The sequence below is a fragment of the Oryctolagus cuniculus genome, chromosome 1 (genome assembly GCF_051225735.1).
Source record: "Oryctolagus cuniculus isolate XC-2025 breed Fujian yellow rabbit chromosome 1, ASM5122573v1, whole genome shotgun sequence".
NCBI classification, from domain to species: Eukaryota; Metazoa; Chordata; class Mammalia; order Lagomorpha; family Leporidae; genus Oryctolagus; species Oryctolagus cuniculus.
This window is the reverse complement of record NC_142867.1, coordinates 168,888,367-168,905,125: the sequence shown is the minus strand read 5'-3', so window position 1 is coordinate 168,905,125 and position 16,759 is coordinate 168,888,367. Positions and strand designations below refer to the sequence as shown.

General features: G+C 41.8%; 2 protein-coding genes across 19 annotated transcripts in view; both read left to right on the top strand.

Moving 5' to 3' along the window:
* The first annotated feature begins 3,211 nt into the window (after positions 1–3,211).
* Positions 3,212–7,820, top strand: RANBP6 (RAN binding protein 6). 2 transcript variants are annotated; one of them, XM_008255034.5, is made up of 2 exons: positions 3,212–3,350; positions 4,466–7,820. In XM_008255034.5, exons 1-2 carry the CDS (start codon positions 3,336–3,338, stop codon positions 6,530–6,532), a joined length of 2,082 nt encoding a protein of 693 aa, XP_008253256.3. In that variant the 5' UTR covers positions 3,212–3,335; the 3' UTR covers positions 6,533–7,820. The 2 variants fall into 2 exon arrangements, with proteins under 2 accessions (XP_008253256.3, XP_002708145.1); XM_002708099.6 differs by having other exon boundaries at positions 3,215–7,820.
* A 2,583-nt stretch (positions 7,821–10,403) lies between these two features.
* BRD10 (bromodomain containing 10) overlaps positions 10,404–16,759 on the top strand; it is a 117,270-nt gene continuing 110,914 nt past the window's right edge. For 5 of the 17 annotated variants that reach the window (XR_016210288.1, XR_016210295.1, XR_016210292.1 and 2 more), the window contains exon 1: positions 10,406–11,225. Coding sequence is in view for 9 of the 17 variants with exons in the window: in XM_089299352.1 (XP_089155478.1) it covers positions 10,645–11,225 (581 nt within the window). In the remaining 8 variants the exon portion in view is untranslated. Of the gene's footprint in view, positions 11,226–16,759 lie in introns of all 17 variants that reach the window. The other 12 variants (XM_070051782.2, XM_051845917.3, XM_051845908.3 and 9 more) reach the window with 6 other exon arrangements.

Sequence of the window (16,759 nt, the reverse complement as noted above, 5' to 3'; positions counted from 1 at the left end):
GAGATGGGCCAGCGCCATGGCTCGCTTGGCCAACTAATCCTCCACCCGTGGCGCCAGCCTCCCATATGGGCACCGGGTTCTAGTCCCGGTTGCTCCTCTTCCAGTCCAGCTCTCTGCTGTAGACCGGGAAGCAGTGGAGGATGGCCCAAGTGCGTGGGCCCTGCACCCACATGGGAGACCAGGAGGAAGCACCTGGCTCCTGGCTTCAGATTGGTGCAGGGCGCCGGCCGTAGCAGACATTTGGGGGGGTGAACCAATGGAAGGAAGATCTTTCTCTCTGTCTCTCTCTCTCTCTCTCTCACTGTCTAACTCTGCCTGTCAAAAAAAAAAATAAAAAAGTTACCTGTACCCCCATGTTCACTGTAGCACAATTCACAATTGCTTAGATGTGTAATCAACCCAGATGTCCATCAACTGTTGACTGGATAAAGAAATTAGATTTAATTTAGAGGACTTGTCACACAGGCATGAGAGAGCAAGAGTAAATAGCACTGTTATGCTATTACTCTGCAAGACATTGTAATGTAATGAAAAGATGGTAACTGCAGGACTTGGCAACACCCCTACAGCTGAAGGGGGCGGGGAATCTGTTTCTTTTGAGCTCAGAGGAGGGGCTTCCTAGAGTCCTGGGTGAAACTTCTGAGGAAGCTGTCCCCCAGGTTTCTGCTGGTATTTCTGCAGACAAGGGATGTCTGTTTTATTGGAGTGCTGCAATAGGCAGGAAGCTGCTTGCTGACAAGCGGAAGGGCCCTGCTGGGGCAACCCAGATTAGAACAGGAAAAACAGGAATGATCAATGCCTTTTCTGTCTCTGTTTCTTATCTCCAATCTCTTGTGACTCTGATTATGGGAACCTGATGGTGATCCAGCCATGAAAAGGAGACATTCTGTTTCCAGAGCATAACCTCAGCACTAGAGAACAAATTATAGAAAGTATGCATATACAGCCTAAGTGACAACATATAAATGACACTTCTGGCTTACTTCCACTTTTAATAATATTACGACTAATCAGTAATTGCAAGTGGTTTCAGCCTAATCTTGCTGTTAACTGTTTCACTGAATGGTTTTAATATCTGCTGGTTACTATTACCTAGATTCACTATTTCACAGCAATTTTCTGATTTTAGCAATCTTTATGCATTTATTAGCTGCAATTCTATAAATAAAAACATTAGTTATTCTTTTTTCCCCAGGATTTTTTTTAACTTTTATTTAATAAATATAAATTTCCAAAGTACAGCTTTTTGATTACAGTGGCTTCCCCCCCCATAACTTCCCTCCCACTCGCACCCCTCCCATCTCCTGCTCCCTCTCCCATTCCATTCACATCAAGATTCATTTTCAATTCTCTTTATATACAGAAGATCGATTTAGTATATATTAAGTAAAGATTTCGTCAGTTTGCACCCACACAGAAACACAAAGTGTAAAGTACTGTTTGAGTACTAGTTATAGCATTAATTTACATTGTACAACACATTAAGGACAGAGATCCTACATGGGGAGTAAGTGCACAGTGACTCCTGTTGTTGATTTAACAATTGACACTCTTGTTTATGGTGTCAGTAATCACCCTAGGCTCCAGTCATAGGTTGCCAAGGCTATGGAAGCCTTTTGAGCTTGCCAACTCTGATCTTATTTAGACAAAGTCATAGTCAAAATGGAAGTTCTCGCCTCCCTTCAGAGAAAGGTACCTCCTTCTTTGATGGCCCGTTCTTTCTACTGGGATCTCACTTGCAGAGATCTTTCATTTAGGTGTTTGTGGTTTTTTTTTTTGTTTGTTTGTTTGTTTTTTTGCCAGAATGTCTTGGCTTTCCATGCCTGAAATACTCTCATGGGCTTTTTAGCCGGATCCTAATGTCTTAAGGGCTGATTCTGAGGCCAGAGTGCTATTTAGGACATCTGCCATTCTATGAGTCTGCTGTGTATCCTGCTTCCCATGTTGGATCGTTCTCTCGTTTTTAATTCTTTCAGCTAGTATTAGCAGACATTAGTCTTGTTTATGTGATCCCTTTGACTAACATCAGTTATTCTTAAATATATACTTTTATAGGAAATGCGGAAAAACTGATTATTTCTCTTTATGAATTTTCAGAGATAGTAACTTCCAAAGTTGATCAATGAGTTATATGAAGTGTTAGTTTTTTAATATTAGAAATTAATCATTTTTATATTTTGATGTGTTCAATCTATTGTAGCTATTATTCTTTTTTATATTCAGATTATCTGGTTTAGCCCAGTGAAAGCTTTCAGGGGGTCCATCAATGTGGCACAGTGGGTTAAGCTCTGGTTTGCCACACTGGAATTCCATATCAATGCTGGCTCCAGTCCTCTTCCCTTACAGTTTAGGCAACATGCAAGGAAACTCTTAAGTAACGTAAGCAAAGATGCAAAATCAATTTAGAGTTAAGACCTGGACTCAAGTCGAATTACCAGTTCAGGTTACTTTTACACTAAAATTTGTACTCAGTTGTCCATAGGCCAAATGATTCTGATACACATCAGAGTTTGAGCATCACTGTCCTGCATTAGATACGGTAGAAGGGAGGAAATCACTGTGGGATATTTTCCCCCTGTATTTCACTTATAATCTTATAAATGACTTCATTGCAGTATTATTCATATGCCATAAAATTCATGATTTAACTTGTACAACTGAATGGTTTTTTAGTATAATCACACACCACAATCAATTTTCTAAGACTTTTATCACTGAGAAAGAAATCCCTTGACAGCATTCTTTCTTCCCTCCCCCAGCCTCTGGCAATCCTAACTTCTATCTATATAGATTTGCCTATTCAGGATCTTCCAAATAAGTGAAACCATACACTATGTGGCCTTTTGTGATTGGCTTCTTTTACTTGATTTTCAAGGTGTGCTTGTTTTAAAATTAAGCTAGCACCAATATCGTTTAGAAATTTAAAAATCACTCATAATCCCATGTAAATATAATCAATTAATCAATACTAACATTTCCTTTTCTTTTTTCCCCCCTTTGCAGGTTTTTTTTTTTACCTGACTGGAAAAAAATGGAAGATGCCCCTGGGGCCTCAGCTGGCTACCACCCAGCTCTCCGGAGCATATGCACTCCCAGAGCACCCAGGCAGAGGGAGAAGCTCCCCCGCCCATCCCCGCCGGCGCCTCGCTGACGTCACTGCTTCGAGCCGCAGACCCCTCCCCCTCCCCGGTCGCGGTAGCTTTGACAGAACGCGATGGCGGCGGCCGGGGCTGCAGGGGTGCCGGCGGCCGTGTCAGAAAAGCAAGAGTTTTACCAGCTTCTGAAGAACCTGATCAATCCAAGCTGTATGGTGCGGAGACAAGCAGAGGAAATATATGAAAATATCCCAGGTCTGTGTAAAACTACATTCCTCTTAGATGCCGTCAGAAATAGAAGAGCGGGTTATGAGGTGAGACAAATGGCTGCCGCACTGCTACGACGGCTTTTGTCCTCTGGGTTTGAGGAGGTGTATCCAAATCTGCCTTCTGATGTGCAGAGGGATGTCAAGATTGAGCTGATACTGGCTGTTAAGTTAGAAACGCATGCTAGCATGAGGAAAAAACTTTGTGATATTTTTGCGGTGCTGGCCAGGAATTTGATTGATGAGGATGGCACCAACCACTGGCCAGAAGGTCTGAAGTTTCTTATTGATTCTGTCTACTCTAAAAATGTGGTTCTGTGGGAAGTTGCACTTCACGTTTTCTGGCACTTTCCTGGGATTTTTGGGAACCAGGAGCGGCACGATTTGGATATCATCAAACGGTTATTGGACCAGTGTATTCAAGATCAAGAACATCCAGCAATCAGGACATTATCCGCTAGAGCTGCTGCTGCGTTTGTCCTTGCTAACGAGAATAATGTTGCTCTTTTCAAAGACTTTGCAGACTTGCTTCCTGGAATCTTACAGGCTGTTAATGACTCATGCTACCAAGATGATGATTCAGTGCTAGAATCCCTTGTTGAAATTGCGGATACGGTACCTAAGTACTTGGGTCCTTACTTGGAAGATACCCTACAATTGAGTCTGAAGTTATGTGGAGACTCTAGGCTCAGTAATCTGCAACGCCAGCTGGCCCTCGAAGTAATAGTGACTTTGTCTGAAACTGCAACCCCAATGTTGAAAAAACATACAAATATTATTGCACAGGCAATTCCTTTTATATTAGCAATGATGGTTGATCTACAAGATGATGAGGACTGGGTAAATGCTGATGAAATGGAGGAAGATGATTTTGACAGCAATGCAGTTGCTGCTGAGAGTGCACTAGACAGACTGGCTTGTGGACTTGGTGGAAAAATTGTTTTACCAATGACCAAGGAGCATATCCTGCAGATGCTTCAGAGCCCTGACTGGAAATACCGACATGCCGGATTAATGGCCTTATCTGCCATTGGAGAAGGATGCCATCAGCAAATGGAACCAATTCTAGATGAGACAGTTAACTCTGTTCTGCTTTTTCTTCAGGATCCTCATCCAAGGGTGAGGGCTGCAGCCTGTACTACACTTGGACAGATGGCTACAGACTTTGCGCCCAGTTTCCAAAAGAAATTCCATGAAACAGTCATTGCAGCTCTGTTGCGTACCATGGAAAATCAAGGTAATCAGCGTGTGCAGTCACATGCGGCTTCTGCTCTTATTATTTTTATTGAAGACTGCCCCAAATCATTGCTAGTTCTGTATTTGGATAATATGGTAAAAAATCTACATTCCATCTTGGTGATTAAACTTCAGGAGTTGATTCGCAATGGAACTAAGTTGGCTTTAGAACAACTTGTGACAACCATTGCCTCAGTTGCCGATACAATAGAAGAAAAATTTGTCCCATATTATGATATATTTATGCCCTCACTAAAGCACATTGTTGAGCTTGCCATTCAGAAGGACCTCAAGCTTCTGAGAGGAAAAACTATTGAGTGCATTAGCCATGTTGGCCTTGCTGTTGGGAAGGAAAAATTTTTGCAGGATGCATCAAATGTGATGCAGCTGTTGTTGAAGACACAATCAGATTTAAATAATATGGAAGATGATGACCCTCAGACCTCGTACATGGTTTCAGCTTGGGCTAGAATGTGTAAAATTCTTGGAAAAGATTTTCAACAGTACCTGCCACTGGTTATTGAGCCTCTTATTAAGACTGCTTCGGCTAAACCTGATGTTGCTCTCCTAGACACACAAGATGTTGAGAACATGAGTGATGATGATGGCTGGCAATTTGTGAATCTTGGAGACCAGCAAAGTTTTGGAATTAAAACTTCAGGACTTGAAGCAAAAGCAACTGCTTGTCAGATGTTGGTTTACTATGCTAAGGAGTTAAAAGAAGGATTTGTGGAATATACAGAACAAGTTGTGAAACTTATGGTTCCTTTACTGAAATTTTATTTCCATGACAATGTTCGAGTGGCAGCAGCAGAATCCATGCCTTTTCTCCTGGAATGTGCAAAACTGCATAGCCCAGAGTATCTTTCACAGATGTGGCAGTTTATATGTGATCCCTTAATCAAGGCTATTGGGACTGAACCTGATACAGATGTACTCTCAGAAATAATGAATTCTTTCGCAAAGTCCATTGAAGTAATGGGAGATGGTTGCCTTAATGATGAACATTTGGAAGAACTGGGAGGAATATTGAAAGCAAAACTTGAGGGACACTTTAAAAACCAAGAATTGCGACAGGTGAAGAGACAGGAAGAAAACTATGACCAACAGGTTGAGATGTCTCTGCAAGATGAGGATGAATGTGATGTTTATATTCTGACCAAAGTATCAGATATTTTGCACTCATTATTTAGTACTTACAAGGAAAAGATTTTACCATGGTTTGAACAGTTACTTCCATTAATTGTCAATCTAATTTGTTCAAGTAGGCCATGGCCAGACAGGCAGTGGGGACTGTGCATATTTGATGATATCATAGAGCACTGCAGTCCAACTTCATTTAAATATGTAGAATATTTTCGGTGGCCAATGCTGCTAAATATGAGAGATAACAACCCTGAAGTCAGGCAAGCTGCTGCTTATGGCCTGGGTGTTATGGCACAGTTTGGTGGCGATGATTATCGTTCTTTATGTTCAGAAGCTGTTCCACTGCTGGTAAAAGTTATTAAGTGTGCAAATTCCAAAACCAAAAAAAATGTCATTGCTACAGAGAACTGTATCTCAGCAATAGGGAAGATTTTGAAGTTTAAGCCTAACTGTATAAATGTGGATGAAGTTCTTCCACATTGGTTATCATGGCTTCCACTGCATGAAGATAAAGAGGAAGCTCTTCAGACTTTGAGTTTTCTCTGTGACTTAATTGAAAGTAACCACCCAGTTGTAATTGGTCCAAATAATTCCAATCTCCCCAAAATAATTAGTATAATTGCCGAAGGAAAAATTAATGAGACTATTAACTTTGAAGATCCTTGTGCCAAACGCCTAGCTAATGTCATCCGACAGGTACAGACTTCTGAAGAATTATGGTTGGAATGCATATCCCAACTCAATGATGAACAACAGGAAGCCTTACAGGAGTTGCTAAATTTTGCTTGAAGCACTTCAATATTACTTGAATTTATCATCTATTCTAAAAGTAACTACAAATAAGTGTTGTGAGTGGGTCCCATTATAAATGAGAAAACTGTTCTTTCCCTGTCAAGCAGTTTATATATTACTTCCCCATGTTTCCTCCAGGACTAGTCAGTGTTAAAGTCTTCTGTTTACCTCGCATGTTTTCTCTCTTAAACACAGACCTTGGTGATAGCCTGTGCTTCCAGTTGTCTTAGAATGTTTGTCACCTTTTGCCCAATTAATGTGAATTATGTAAATTATTGTTTGTCTGAACTATTGATGCTGCAAAAGCAGTATATTTGGTGTTAAAGATGTCATGCTGACTATCATAAGATGCTAAGAGCTCCTGAAGATAATATAGAAGAACTTCTGGGACAAACATCTTTGGAATAAGGTGAAGGAAATAGCAGCAGGTTTATTCCTCCTTGATAATACTTTTGGCTTTCATGATAATGGGAGGATACTAAAACTGAGAGAGTTTTGAGATAGTGCAGTGGTTGTGGGAGTTTTCTCTATAATAAATGTGAATTTTTTCATACTGTACTCCTGAGAACTAGGCAGGACATAATCATATTCTAGTTCCAAGATGTCTAGCTGATAGTTATGAGAACCTTCAAAACTCCTTAGCCAAACTGTCTTTTTTTTTCTAAGTTATTCAGGACTCAAAGAATCACAGTTTCTGAAAAAGGAGTCTTTGTCCACCTAATATTGGTAGCATGTAACATACTGTAACACAGTGTTCAACAAATAGTAAGTAATCAATATGTGTGGGAGTCAGTCAGTGTTATATGTTTCAGCAGAGTATTGCTTTGTTTATGTATGCCAGTTTTCTCCCTGCAAAGCAGCTCAGCAAAAGGAGCCCTGATTCAGAATGGGGCTTAAATAGATTTCTATTTTGAAGATGTCATGCTAGATTCTATAGTAGCACTGAAGAGTATTTTATTGTGAGAGTGAAAGAGAAGCAAACTTAATTTTATCAGAAAACATGAAAAAGAAAACAGCTTTGAGACTAGTTATTTAGCCATAGATGTGCATTTTAAAAAAGCAGTTCTATAAATCCAGGGCCAATTACATTAATTGGAATAGTTGGTCTTTAATGTTGAGCTTTTTGTAGGGTAGAAAAAAGCTTTCTACTCAGCAAATCATTGGTCCAAAACTTAAAAACACATTCATTGTGATTTCCTGGAGCGCTTGTGAGTACTGTGTATGTAAAGTATTTAGCAAATATTTAAGACCTAGTAAGTGCTCAATAAATTATCACTGTTACAGATGTTGTTTGTACCTCTACTGTGTTCTTTTTTATAGTTTGTAATTCCTTTTACGTTAGAATTTTCACAGTTCACTCCATACCAGTTCAGATGGGGAAGCCATCTAGACCATTATGGACAGGGATATAAAGTTGAGATTTTAGATATGCAATTCCCGTCCAATTGTTTGTAGTTATTTATTAATGGGGGGAAAGAAAGTTCAGTACATTGTATGTTGAATGGTCCCAATTTTAAGTTTATTTAAAGTAAAAAGGTATAGATGAATAAATAGAAAAATGCTACATCAAAGTTGTTAATAGAGATGTTGTCTCTGGGTGGTGGGATTAAAGGGCATTTTTTTCCTCATTTATCTATAGTATTCAATTTACCTACAATCGATATATATCTTGTATAATAAAGCTTTTTTCTAAGTCCAAGGACTCAATCCTACTTTCATAATAACTAGGATTACTATCAGCTTAGCCTCTTCAAGATCTGTAGTTGAGCTCCCTTCTACAGGCATCTTTCTCTTTTATATACCTTAATTAACAAGACTTTGATCAACATTTTTTAGGTGAGTTCCCTACACTTTTGTGTATGAGCAATTAGAAATTCTGCCAGGCAGCTAGGAATTAGGTTCCTGGGGTTTTGAAGTATGGCACACCTAGATTTAAATTTTGGTGTTGTGTGTTGTGAGAAGTAAAGGAGGTAATACAAATTGTGCAGTAGCACAAGGTTCAATAATGTAAGCTAATATATAAGAATCATGAAATAGAGCTCATGACTAAAGAAGAAAAGGAAATCGTTTGCTTGGGTAGGGAGGACTCCAGGTTCTTGAGCAAAAAAAATGAGGGCATCCAGTCAGACACATTTGCCAGTTGCGCAGTCAGGACTGATCCCTTCCTATATTCCTGTGAGCTGAGGTGCATCTGTGGGTTCTGATATGAAATGCTTAGAAAGTTACAAATGCCTCACTGGTGAGAGGAGAGGAATGCTAGATAATGGGGAGGGGTGTAAAACAGGGGAGTGTCAATACCTTGAAAACCCCAAAATGCTGCCACTTTGTCACTTAGCTATGACTCATATTTAATTCACTGGACAGAAAAAAGTATTGAGGTTTTGAATTTTATCAGTGCTTTAAATATCATAGTAATGAGAAATAAACAAGCTTCTGAGCCATTTAGTTGTACATTTTACTTGTAAAATACAGTTTCTGTAATTTTGTTTTTGTGTTTTAAGTCTGCATTTCAAGTGAGAGGGTTCTTTATGAGTAGAAAAAGTAACAGTGCAACTTTCAGACAGCATGAGAAAATTATAGTATATAGTTTATGGAACCATTAATCCACTTATTTCAAGCGACATGCAAAATAATAAGTCCACTTTTTAGTCATTTTCTAAACAGTTAATTTTAAATTGTGTAGCAAAATTGTAAGGCCCTGCCAACGACTATTTAATGCTGTATAGCTCAGAATTGAAAATTTTGGACACTGCTTTTAGTCTCAAGCATGTAATTCCCTTTATTCTTGGCAGAAGTCAAGAATCCAGAATGTGGAAATGTTTGTTTTTTAATTTGAACAGAAAACATCGTGTTGGTTTCCAGGAGAACTGGTGTTAAGAACTAGAACTGGGAGTTTCAGAGAGCAGGGTTCTGCAGAGCAACTGCTTTGCTCTGGCATGTGAACGTGCGGTCGAGTCCTCGGACTTCCTTTCTAAACTTTTCAAGACTTGGAGTTTCCTGTGAAAGACCAGCAGTTGCAGGAAGGAGGGATGCCAAGGGGATTTAAATTGTACGAGGATTTACATTTTCTGCTTTCTCATTATTAACTTCCCATTAATAAAAATTACCTAGCAACGTCCTGCAGGGTTAGTTTTACTTTCAAGGCTGACAGCGGTCTCGAAAATGAATTCTCTTGTTGCCCTGGCTTTTTAGAACCCTGGGTCGCGTAGCCTGGCGAGTAAGCCTGCGCAGGCGCCTTGCTCCCTCCTCCACCCCGCCCCTTACAATCGTCTACTAGCTGATTGCATCATTGGGCCGCGCAACCACCCGGCCTTGGGGCCTGTGGCTGAGCCGAAGTCCGCTTTCGCGTACCTGGGCGGGACGCGATGGGGGCGGGGAGAAAAGAAAGTCGTCTACTGCGCATGCGCGCCGGGGGTGGCGACGGCGCCCCTTTCTTAGCCTCCTTCCACGGCTCTCCCCAGCGGGGGGGCCGAGTGCCCTCCCCCTTCCCTCTCTGCCCCTCCCCTTCTACCCCTCTCCCCCGCCCAGCGGGGCTTCTAACTGACAGTTGTCGCCGGGCCGCGTCCGCGCGCCGCCTCCTCCTGCCCAGGTCCCCCGCAGGTAGAGGCGCGGGAGGGGGTCTGAGGGAGAGGAGGAGCCGAAGCCGCCGCGGCCCAGCGCTGCGGCCCTCTCTGGGGAGGCAAGAGGAGACCCCCCTCTTCCTCCTCGCCCCCTCCCAGCCCCCCACTGGCCCGGGAGGGGGTGGGGCGCCGAGGCCGCGGCGGCCCGGGTCGGGCCCGGCGGGTGAGGAGCGGGCGGACGGGCGGGGCGCGGAGGGGTGAGGCGGGCGAGGGCCGCGCGAGCGCCGCCGCCGGGGGGAGGGGAGAGGAGGGCACCTAGGCTCTCCTCTTCTCTCCCCCCTCCCCCGCGCGCCATGTAACCCCGCCCCGCCGGCGGCGAGCTCGAGACCCCCGCGCGCACCGAGTCGAGCCGGCTGCGGAGGAGCGCGAGGCCCGATGCGGCAGGGGCTGCGCGGCGCGACCGGACGGTGAGGAAGCGGCCCGCGCTCGCGCGTCCCCCGGCGCCTCGAGCGGCCGCTCCACACCGCCCAGCCTGGGCCTGCCGGGGGCATGAGCGCGCCCGAGATGCCGGGGGAGATGGAGCCGGCCGGGGAGGAGGAGCGGCCGCCACCGGCGACCGAGGAGGAGGACGAGGAGGAGGTGGCGGCGGCGGCGGCCGCCCCGGCCTCAGAGTCGGCCTCGCTGGAGGACGCGGACGGCCAGGAGGAGACGGAGGAGGAGGAGATGGTGGTCGGGGGCGGTGGCTGCAAAGAGCAGGAGCTGACCTACGAGCTGCAGCAGGGCTACCGCATCCTGGGCGAGTTCCTGCAGGAGAAGCACCGGGGCCTCACCGGCCCCTTCCTGCAGCCCTTGGGGGGCGTTGCCCCCGGGGAGGAGGAGGTGGCCGAGGGGCCGCGCAGCGGGGGCCGAGGCAGTCGCGCCCTCCCGCCGCCGCCGGGGCCAGGCATGTCACTGCTGAAGATGGAGGAGAAGTTCGCCAGCGGCCAGTACGGGGGCATCACGGAGTTCGTGGCCGACTTCAGGTCCATGCTGGAGACGTGCTACCGCCTGCATGGAGTGGACCACTGGATCTCCAAACAGGGCCAGAAGCTGGAGATGATGCTGGAGCAGAAGTTGGCGCTTCTCTCTCGGTAAGCGAGCCGGGTCCCCGGTGGGACTGACAGACCGACACAAACAAACCCTCACACGTGTCCGAGGATGGGCTGGGCCAGGGGCCGGGGGGCGGCGCTGATAGGTGCTGAGTCGGTGCTGGAGAAGCCCGGGAGGAGGAGCAGCGCTGGGCCGCAGCCGGAGGAGGGGTGTGGTGGGTGTGAGCTGGTGGCCGCGTGGGCCCGCACGGCCCCAGAAGCGGACAGGAAGCCGAGTGCGGAGCGCTGAAACTCGACCGGAACAGGTGCACTGTGGCGGTGGAAAATGCAGTGCTTCCCGTAGGAAGAATCACACGTGTAGGCAGAGGAAGCGTTTTGTGGGATAGGCGTTGAAACTGCAACTTGTGGATAGTTCTGACACGACATTTAGAAAGCGTTTAGGATGAAATAGCTTCAGAAAAATAATTCTGGCTCCTGAAAGAAGGCAGTTGTTTCACATCAATAAAAAATAATTTTATCTTCTACTACCCACGGCGACAGGCGGGGATTTATGGAGTGCTACTAAATGGTTAATGATTACTTTGGCGTCATCCGGATCTCTCATGTCATCTGAATTTTTAAAATACGTTTAGACGTATGTGTTTATTGTACCAGAAATCACAGGCGATTTAGATAGCACTGTGCTCATAGTATATGCCACCCATTTATCTAGCTATTTTTTCTTAAAGAAAATGATATAGCACATGAGAATACTAAGATAAATGTATTCTTCTATAATCATTGTATAGTTGATATGAGCCAAATTAGTTTCTCAAGTATAAATTCTTCAAGAATAGGAAAATAATTGAATGTTGTTAATGATAGTTGGAATAGTTTGACTATTTACTAGTTGAATAAACTTGACGGTTACTTAACATTTTCGGCCTCATTTCCTTCTCTCTCTCTCTGTTAAGAGTTTTATTTATTTATTTATTTTTGAATGAGTTACAGAAAGAGAGATCTTCCATCCAGTGGTTCATTGCTAGGTGGCGGCAACAGCCAACCCTGGGTAGGTGGAATCCAGAGCTAGGAGCTTTGTCCTTGTATCCCACCTGAGTGTCAGGGACCCAAATACTTGGGCCATCTTCCATTGTTTTCCCAGGCACGTTAGCCGGAAGCTGGATCCAAAGTGGAGCAGCCAGGTCTGGAACTGGCATTCATTTGGGATGCCGTTGTGGCAGGCATCAGCTTTCCTCACCAAGCCACAATGCCAGCCCATTTCCTTCTCTTTAAAATGGGGATAATAATAGTCCCTATCTACTAGAATTACTGTAAGCATTCATTGAGTTAATAAATATCAGGTAGTGCTAGTCACATAATTAGCTTGGTGTGAGTGTTAATCGTTATAATACTAATAGTAGTTGAATGAAATTAGAATGTGCCACATATCTGAAACTGGGCATTGGATTTGTACTTTTACAGAATGGCTTTTAAAATTGTGTTAATTTTTTGAGTCTTGAGTTATAATTGTAATTTAAAACTTATAAGTGCTTACTTGTGACTGATTTCCCATGTGCTGTTTTCAAGACTTATTAGTGACTTATTGAAAAATTTAATGTAATTCTTGACTTATTAATGGAGCTTTCTTTAAGGAGCCTCTTCTTGAATCATTTCATAAAGTAGAATTATTTGGTAATGCAGCTGTTCACAAACTTTATTAATATTTTATTTGGTGATTTTATATTTCTGAAGTATGTTACTCATCTCCACAGTGTGTTATAGCTATGACTCACATAAAAAAAATCCATTTACATCTTGCTATTTTTAGCTTTTAATATATACACCAAATTGATGTCACAAGATTTTAGACTTGGAAGGAACTCTAGAGTTTACCTTGCCTATCTAGTTTTACAAAGGTGGAAACATTTGGAATAAGGCAAGACAATGTATACATGAAAGTGATAAGAAGTAGCATATAGGTTTGAATCATGGGTGGTTTCAAAAGCACTGTGTGTATAATAGTAAACAGTTCTACAAAGGAGCAGGGAGACTCTCCTTTACATAAAAGTAAATTTGTAAATGATTAGAATCATAATCCCAGGGACTAATGCTAAGAATACTTTATAACCATATAATCTAATAGCATCCATATGTAGAATTGAATTTATGATATTATATCATTTATGAACATATTAATGTATTTCTGACATGTTAGGCCAAGAGAGAAAATTCTTAGTATGTTAGTAACAAAAAGAAATGACGGTCTCAAATAGTTAAAGTATTGAATGCATTAATTTTTTGTATTTGATATCCACAAGCATTCTGTAGGTAATAGTAATAGTATTGTCCACACTTGTGGATACTAGGAACTTGTTTCTTCTATACTAGCCTAAAATACAGTTATGACTGAATAAGTATGTTGAGTAGGCACAGCTTGCAGAAAAGCATAGGTTCCAGCTGTTGGAATGTGGTTATATACATATGCCAGAATAATATTCCATAAACTCTCCATATGACTGATTTTCAGCAAACTGATGACTCAGATACCTTCTTTGTAAATATCATAAAAGTGGTATGTGGTATTTCAGTAGTAAAGCCAGTGAATCACTGATGTTATTGAAGTTTTCTTTTGTTTTCTGGTATGTATTTGTAAGATACTAAATTACCTCTTATTTTCAAATTGTATAGGGAACTTACTTTACAGAGGCTCCGTGACTCCTGAGCCTTCCAGGGAGCAGTAAATTAATGTAACAGGTAAAGAGGATGCCACGTTGTCCTTAGAGAACATCCCAGTGAATTGTATTAGTACCTTAGAACTGTTGTGTAACTTGAGTCTCACATTCTTCAACTGTACAGTGAGAATGTTAGGCTAGATTAGTTGCTTTTACAAGTATTTAAATATCTGCTAGACAGTCCTTGCTCTTAAGTGACTTATAGTAGAGTAGAGAAATAGGCACTTTAAAAAATGATGATTCTATAATAGATACATGAACTAGGTACAAGGAGAATTTGGGTGAAGGTGGCCTAAAGCTAAAGGGGAAAGATTGAACTTGGTAATGGAAACAGGAAGGGAGGAGAAAGCAAAGAAACTAGTATAAAGATCATAAAGTACTTGAATTGTTTCTTGGCAGAGTTTAATATTGCTACTGTATTATTTAGGAGGGTTTGGCAAGAGCTTTCCAGAATGCTGAACTACAGTGACTGTGAAGTATGAAACAGCACAGTGTTTCTGAAAACTATAAATAATTACTTATACTTAACTATGATATCCAGAGTAGTAGTGTCTGTACCCCAGGAGCTATGCAGAGTAATCCACTGGAGTGAGAAAAGAAAATATGAGTATTAGAAGGCCTGAATAGCTTATTATTTACACTTGATCTTAGCTAAAAGGCTGAGAAGTGATAATAGCCTATTATTTTATCCTTTTAAGATTTCCGGTTTTAGTTTGCTTTTGTGATGTTTAAAGTAGCACTAAATGCATATAATCTAGAAATAATTTATAAATATTTATGTTATATATGTGTATATCATATATTTGTGACAGAACTAAGAGGTCTGCTCTTTCAGTTTTTTTTTTAACTTTTATTAAATATAAATTTCCAAAGTGCAACTTTTGAATTATAGCAGCTTTTCCCCCCCATAACTTCCTTCCCACCTGAAACTATTCCATCTCCCACTCCCTCTCCCATCCCATTCTTCATCAAGATTCATTTTCAATTGTCTTTATATACAGAAGATCAATTTAGTATGTATTAAGTAAAGATTTCAACAGTTTGCACCCACAAAGACTTACAAAGTATAAAGTACTGTTTGAGTACTAGTTTTACCGTTAATTCTCATAGTACAACACATTAGGGACAGAGGTCCTACAAGGGAGCAGGTGCACAGTGACTCCCCTTGTTGATTTAACAAGTGACACTCTTGTTTATGGCGTCAGTAATCACCCTAGGCTCTTGTCATGAGCTGCCAAGGCTATGGAAGCCTCTTGAGTTTGCCAACTCTGATCTTATTTAGACAAGGCCATAGTCAAAGTGCAAGTTCTCTCCTCCCTCTTTCAGTTTCTAAAACCTGATTAATTGATTGAATGCATTCCAGACTGACTTACAGATGTGCATATTGTCTTTCTAAAAAGACATAATATTTCAAAAATCCCAACACATCTTTTAAAAATTTAATGTTAAAAATACAGTTTTGGGGGCCGGCGTCATGGCTCACTTGGTTAATCTGCCTGTGGCACCAGCATACCATGTGGGCGCCGGTTCTAGTCCCAGTTGCTCCTCCTCCAGCCCAGCTCTCTGCTGTGGCCTTGGAGGGAAGTGGAGGATGGCCCAAGTGCTTGGGCCCTGCACCCACATGGGAGACCAGGAAGAAGCTCCTGGCTTCTGGCTTCAGATCGGTGTAGTGCGCCGGCTATAGCGGCCTTTTAGGGAGTGAACCAACGGAAGGAGGACCTTTCTCTCTGTCTCTCTCTCTCAATGTCTATAACTCTACCTGTCAAATAAAAATAAAAAAAAATAAATAAAAACACATAGTTTTGGGGGTGGGTGTTATGAGACAGTAGGTTAAGCCACCACTCAGGTTGCTCACATTCCATATTGGAGTGCCAGTTCAAGTCCTGCCTTTGCCTCCGCTTCCAATCCAGCGTCCTATTAATGTGTCTGGGAGGAAGTAGATGATGGCTCAAGTGTTTATGTTCTTGGTCCCTGCCATTCATGTGGGACACCTGGATGTAGTTCTGACTCCTTGCTTTGGCTTGGCCGAGGTCCAAATTTTGTGGGTATTTGGGTAGTGAACTATTGGATGGAAGATTTTTCACTCTCTCCATCTCTCTCTCTTTCTATATCAGTCTGTCACCCTTTCAAAATAAAAAAAAAAAAAGAATTAATAAACATTAAAAAACACAATTGTTAACCACCCATTTCTATGGATAACCATTTTTTCTGTTAGACAACATATTCTGGTGAAAATAACCTTAAATATCCTTGTTTAACTTATTCTTGATTTCTAAATTAAGTTGCTGATTAAAAATGGTACATGTATGAGCTAAAAATTCTTAAAATACAGCTGTAGGTTATTTAATTTTGTGATTACTTTTTTTTGGTAGAATATTTTTCTTGGGGATGAAAGTTCAAAAGTGTCATGAACCTCAAAGATTTAAAAGTAGAAATGTTCAAGTACAAATAGTAGTTGAGTTAAAAATTAGTTCTGTAGACTGATTTTACTCCTCTCCTAAGTTAAATTTGAATTTCTATTGGCTTGCTTATACTTAGTTAAGATCAGAACCCAAAAATTAATTGGGAATTTTAACGGGCTATTTATTTCTTCCTATAACCCCATCCAAACTCTATAATTCTCTCTTTTTTATATAAAAGTCTTTAAAACCTGGAGACCTTTAGTAATTGAATCTGGTTTCACCTCTTTTTCAGAGGTATAGAATGTTTGACTTTGATATTCCATGTAGTTCTACTTATTATAGTAGCAACTTTTTTTTAAAGCATTATATAGACAATGTTCAGGAAAATCTTTAAATACAGTGATGAAAGTATGAGGGAGTCCCCTTAACAAGACATTTATTGAGACCTCCTTTGTTTTAGGAC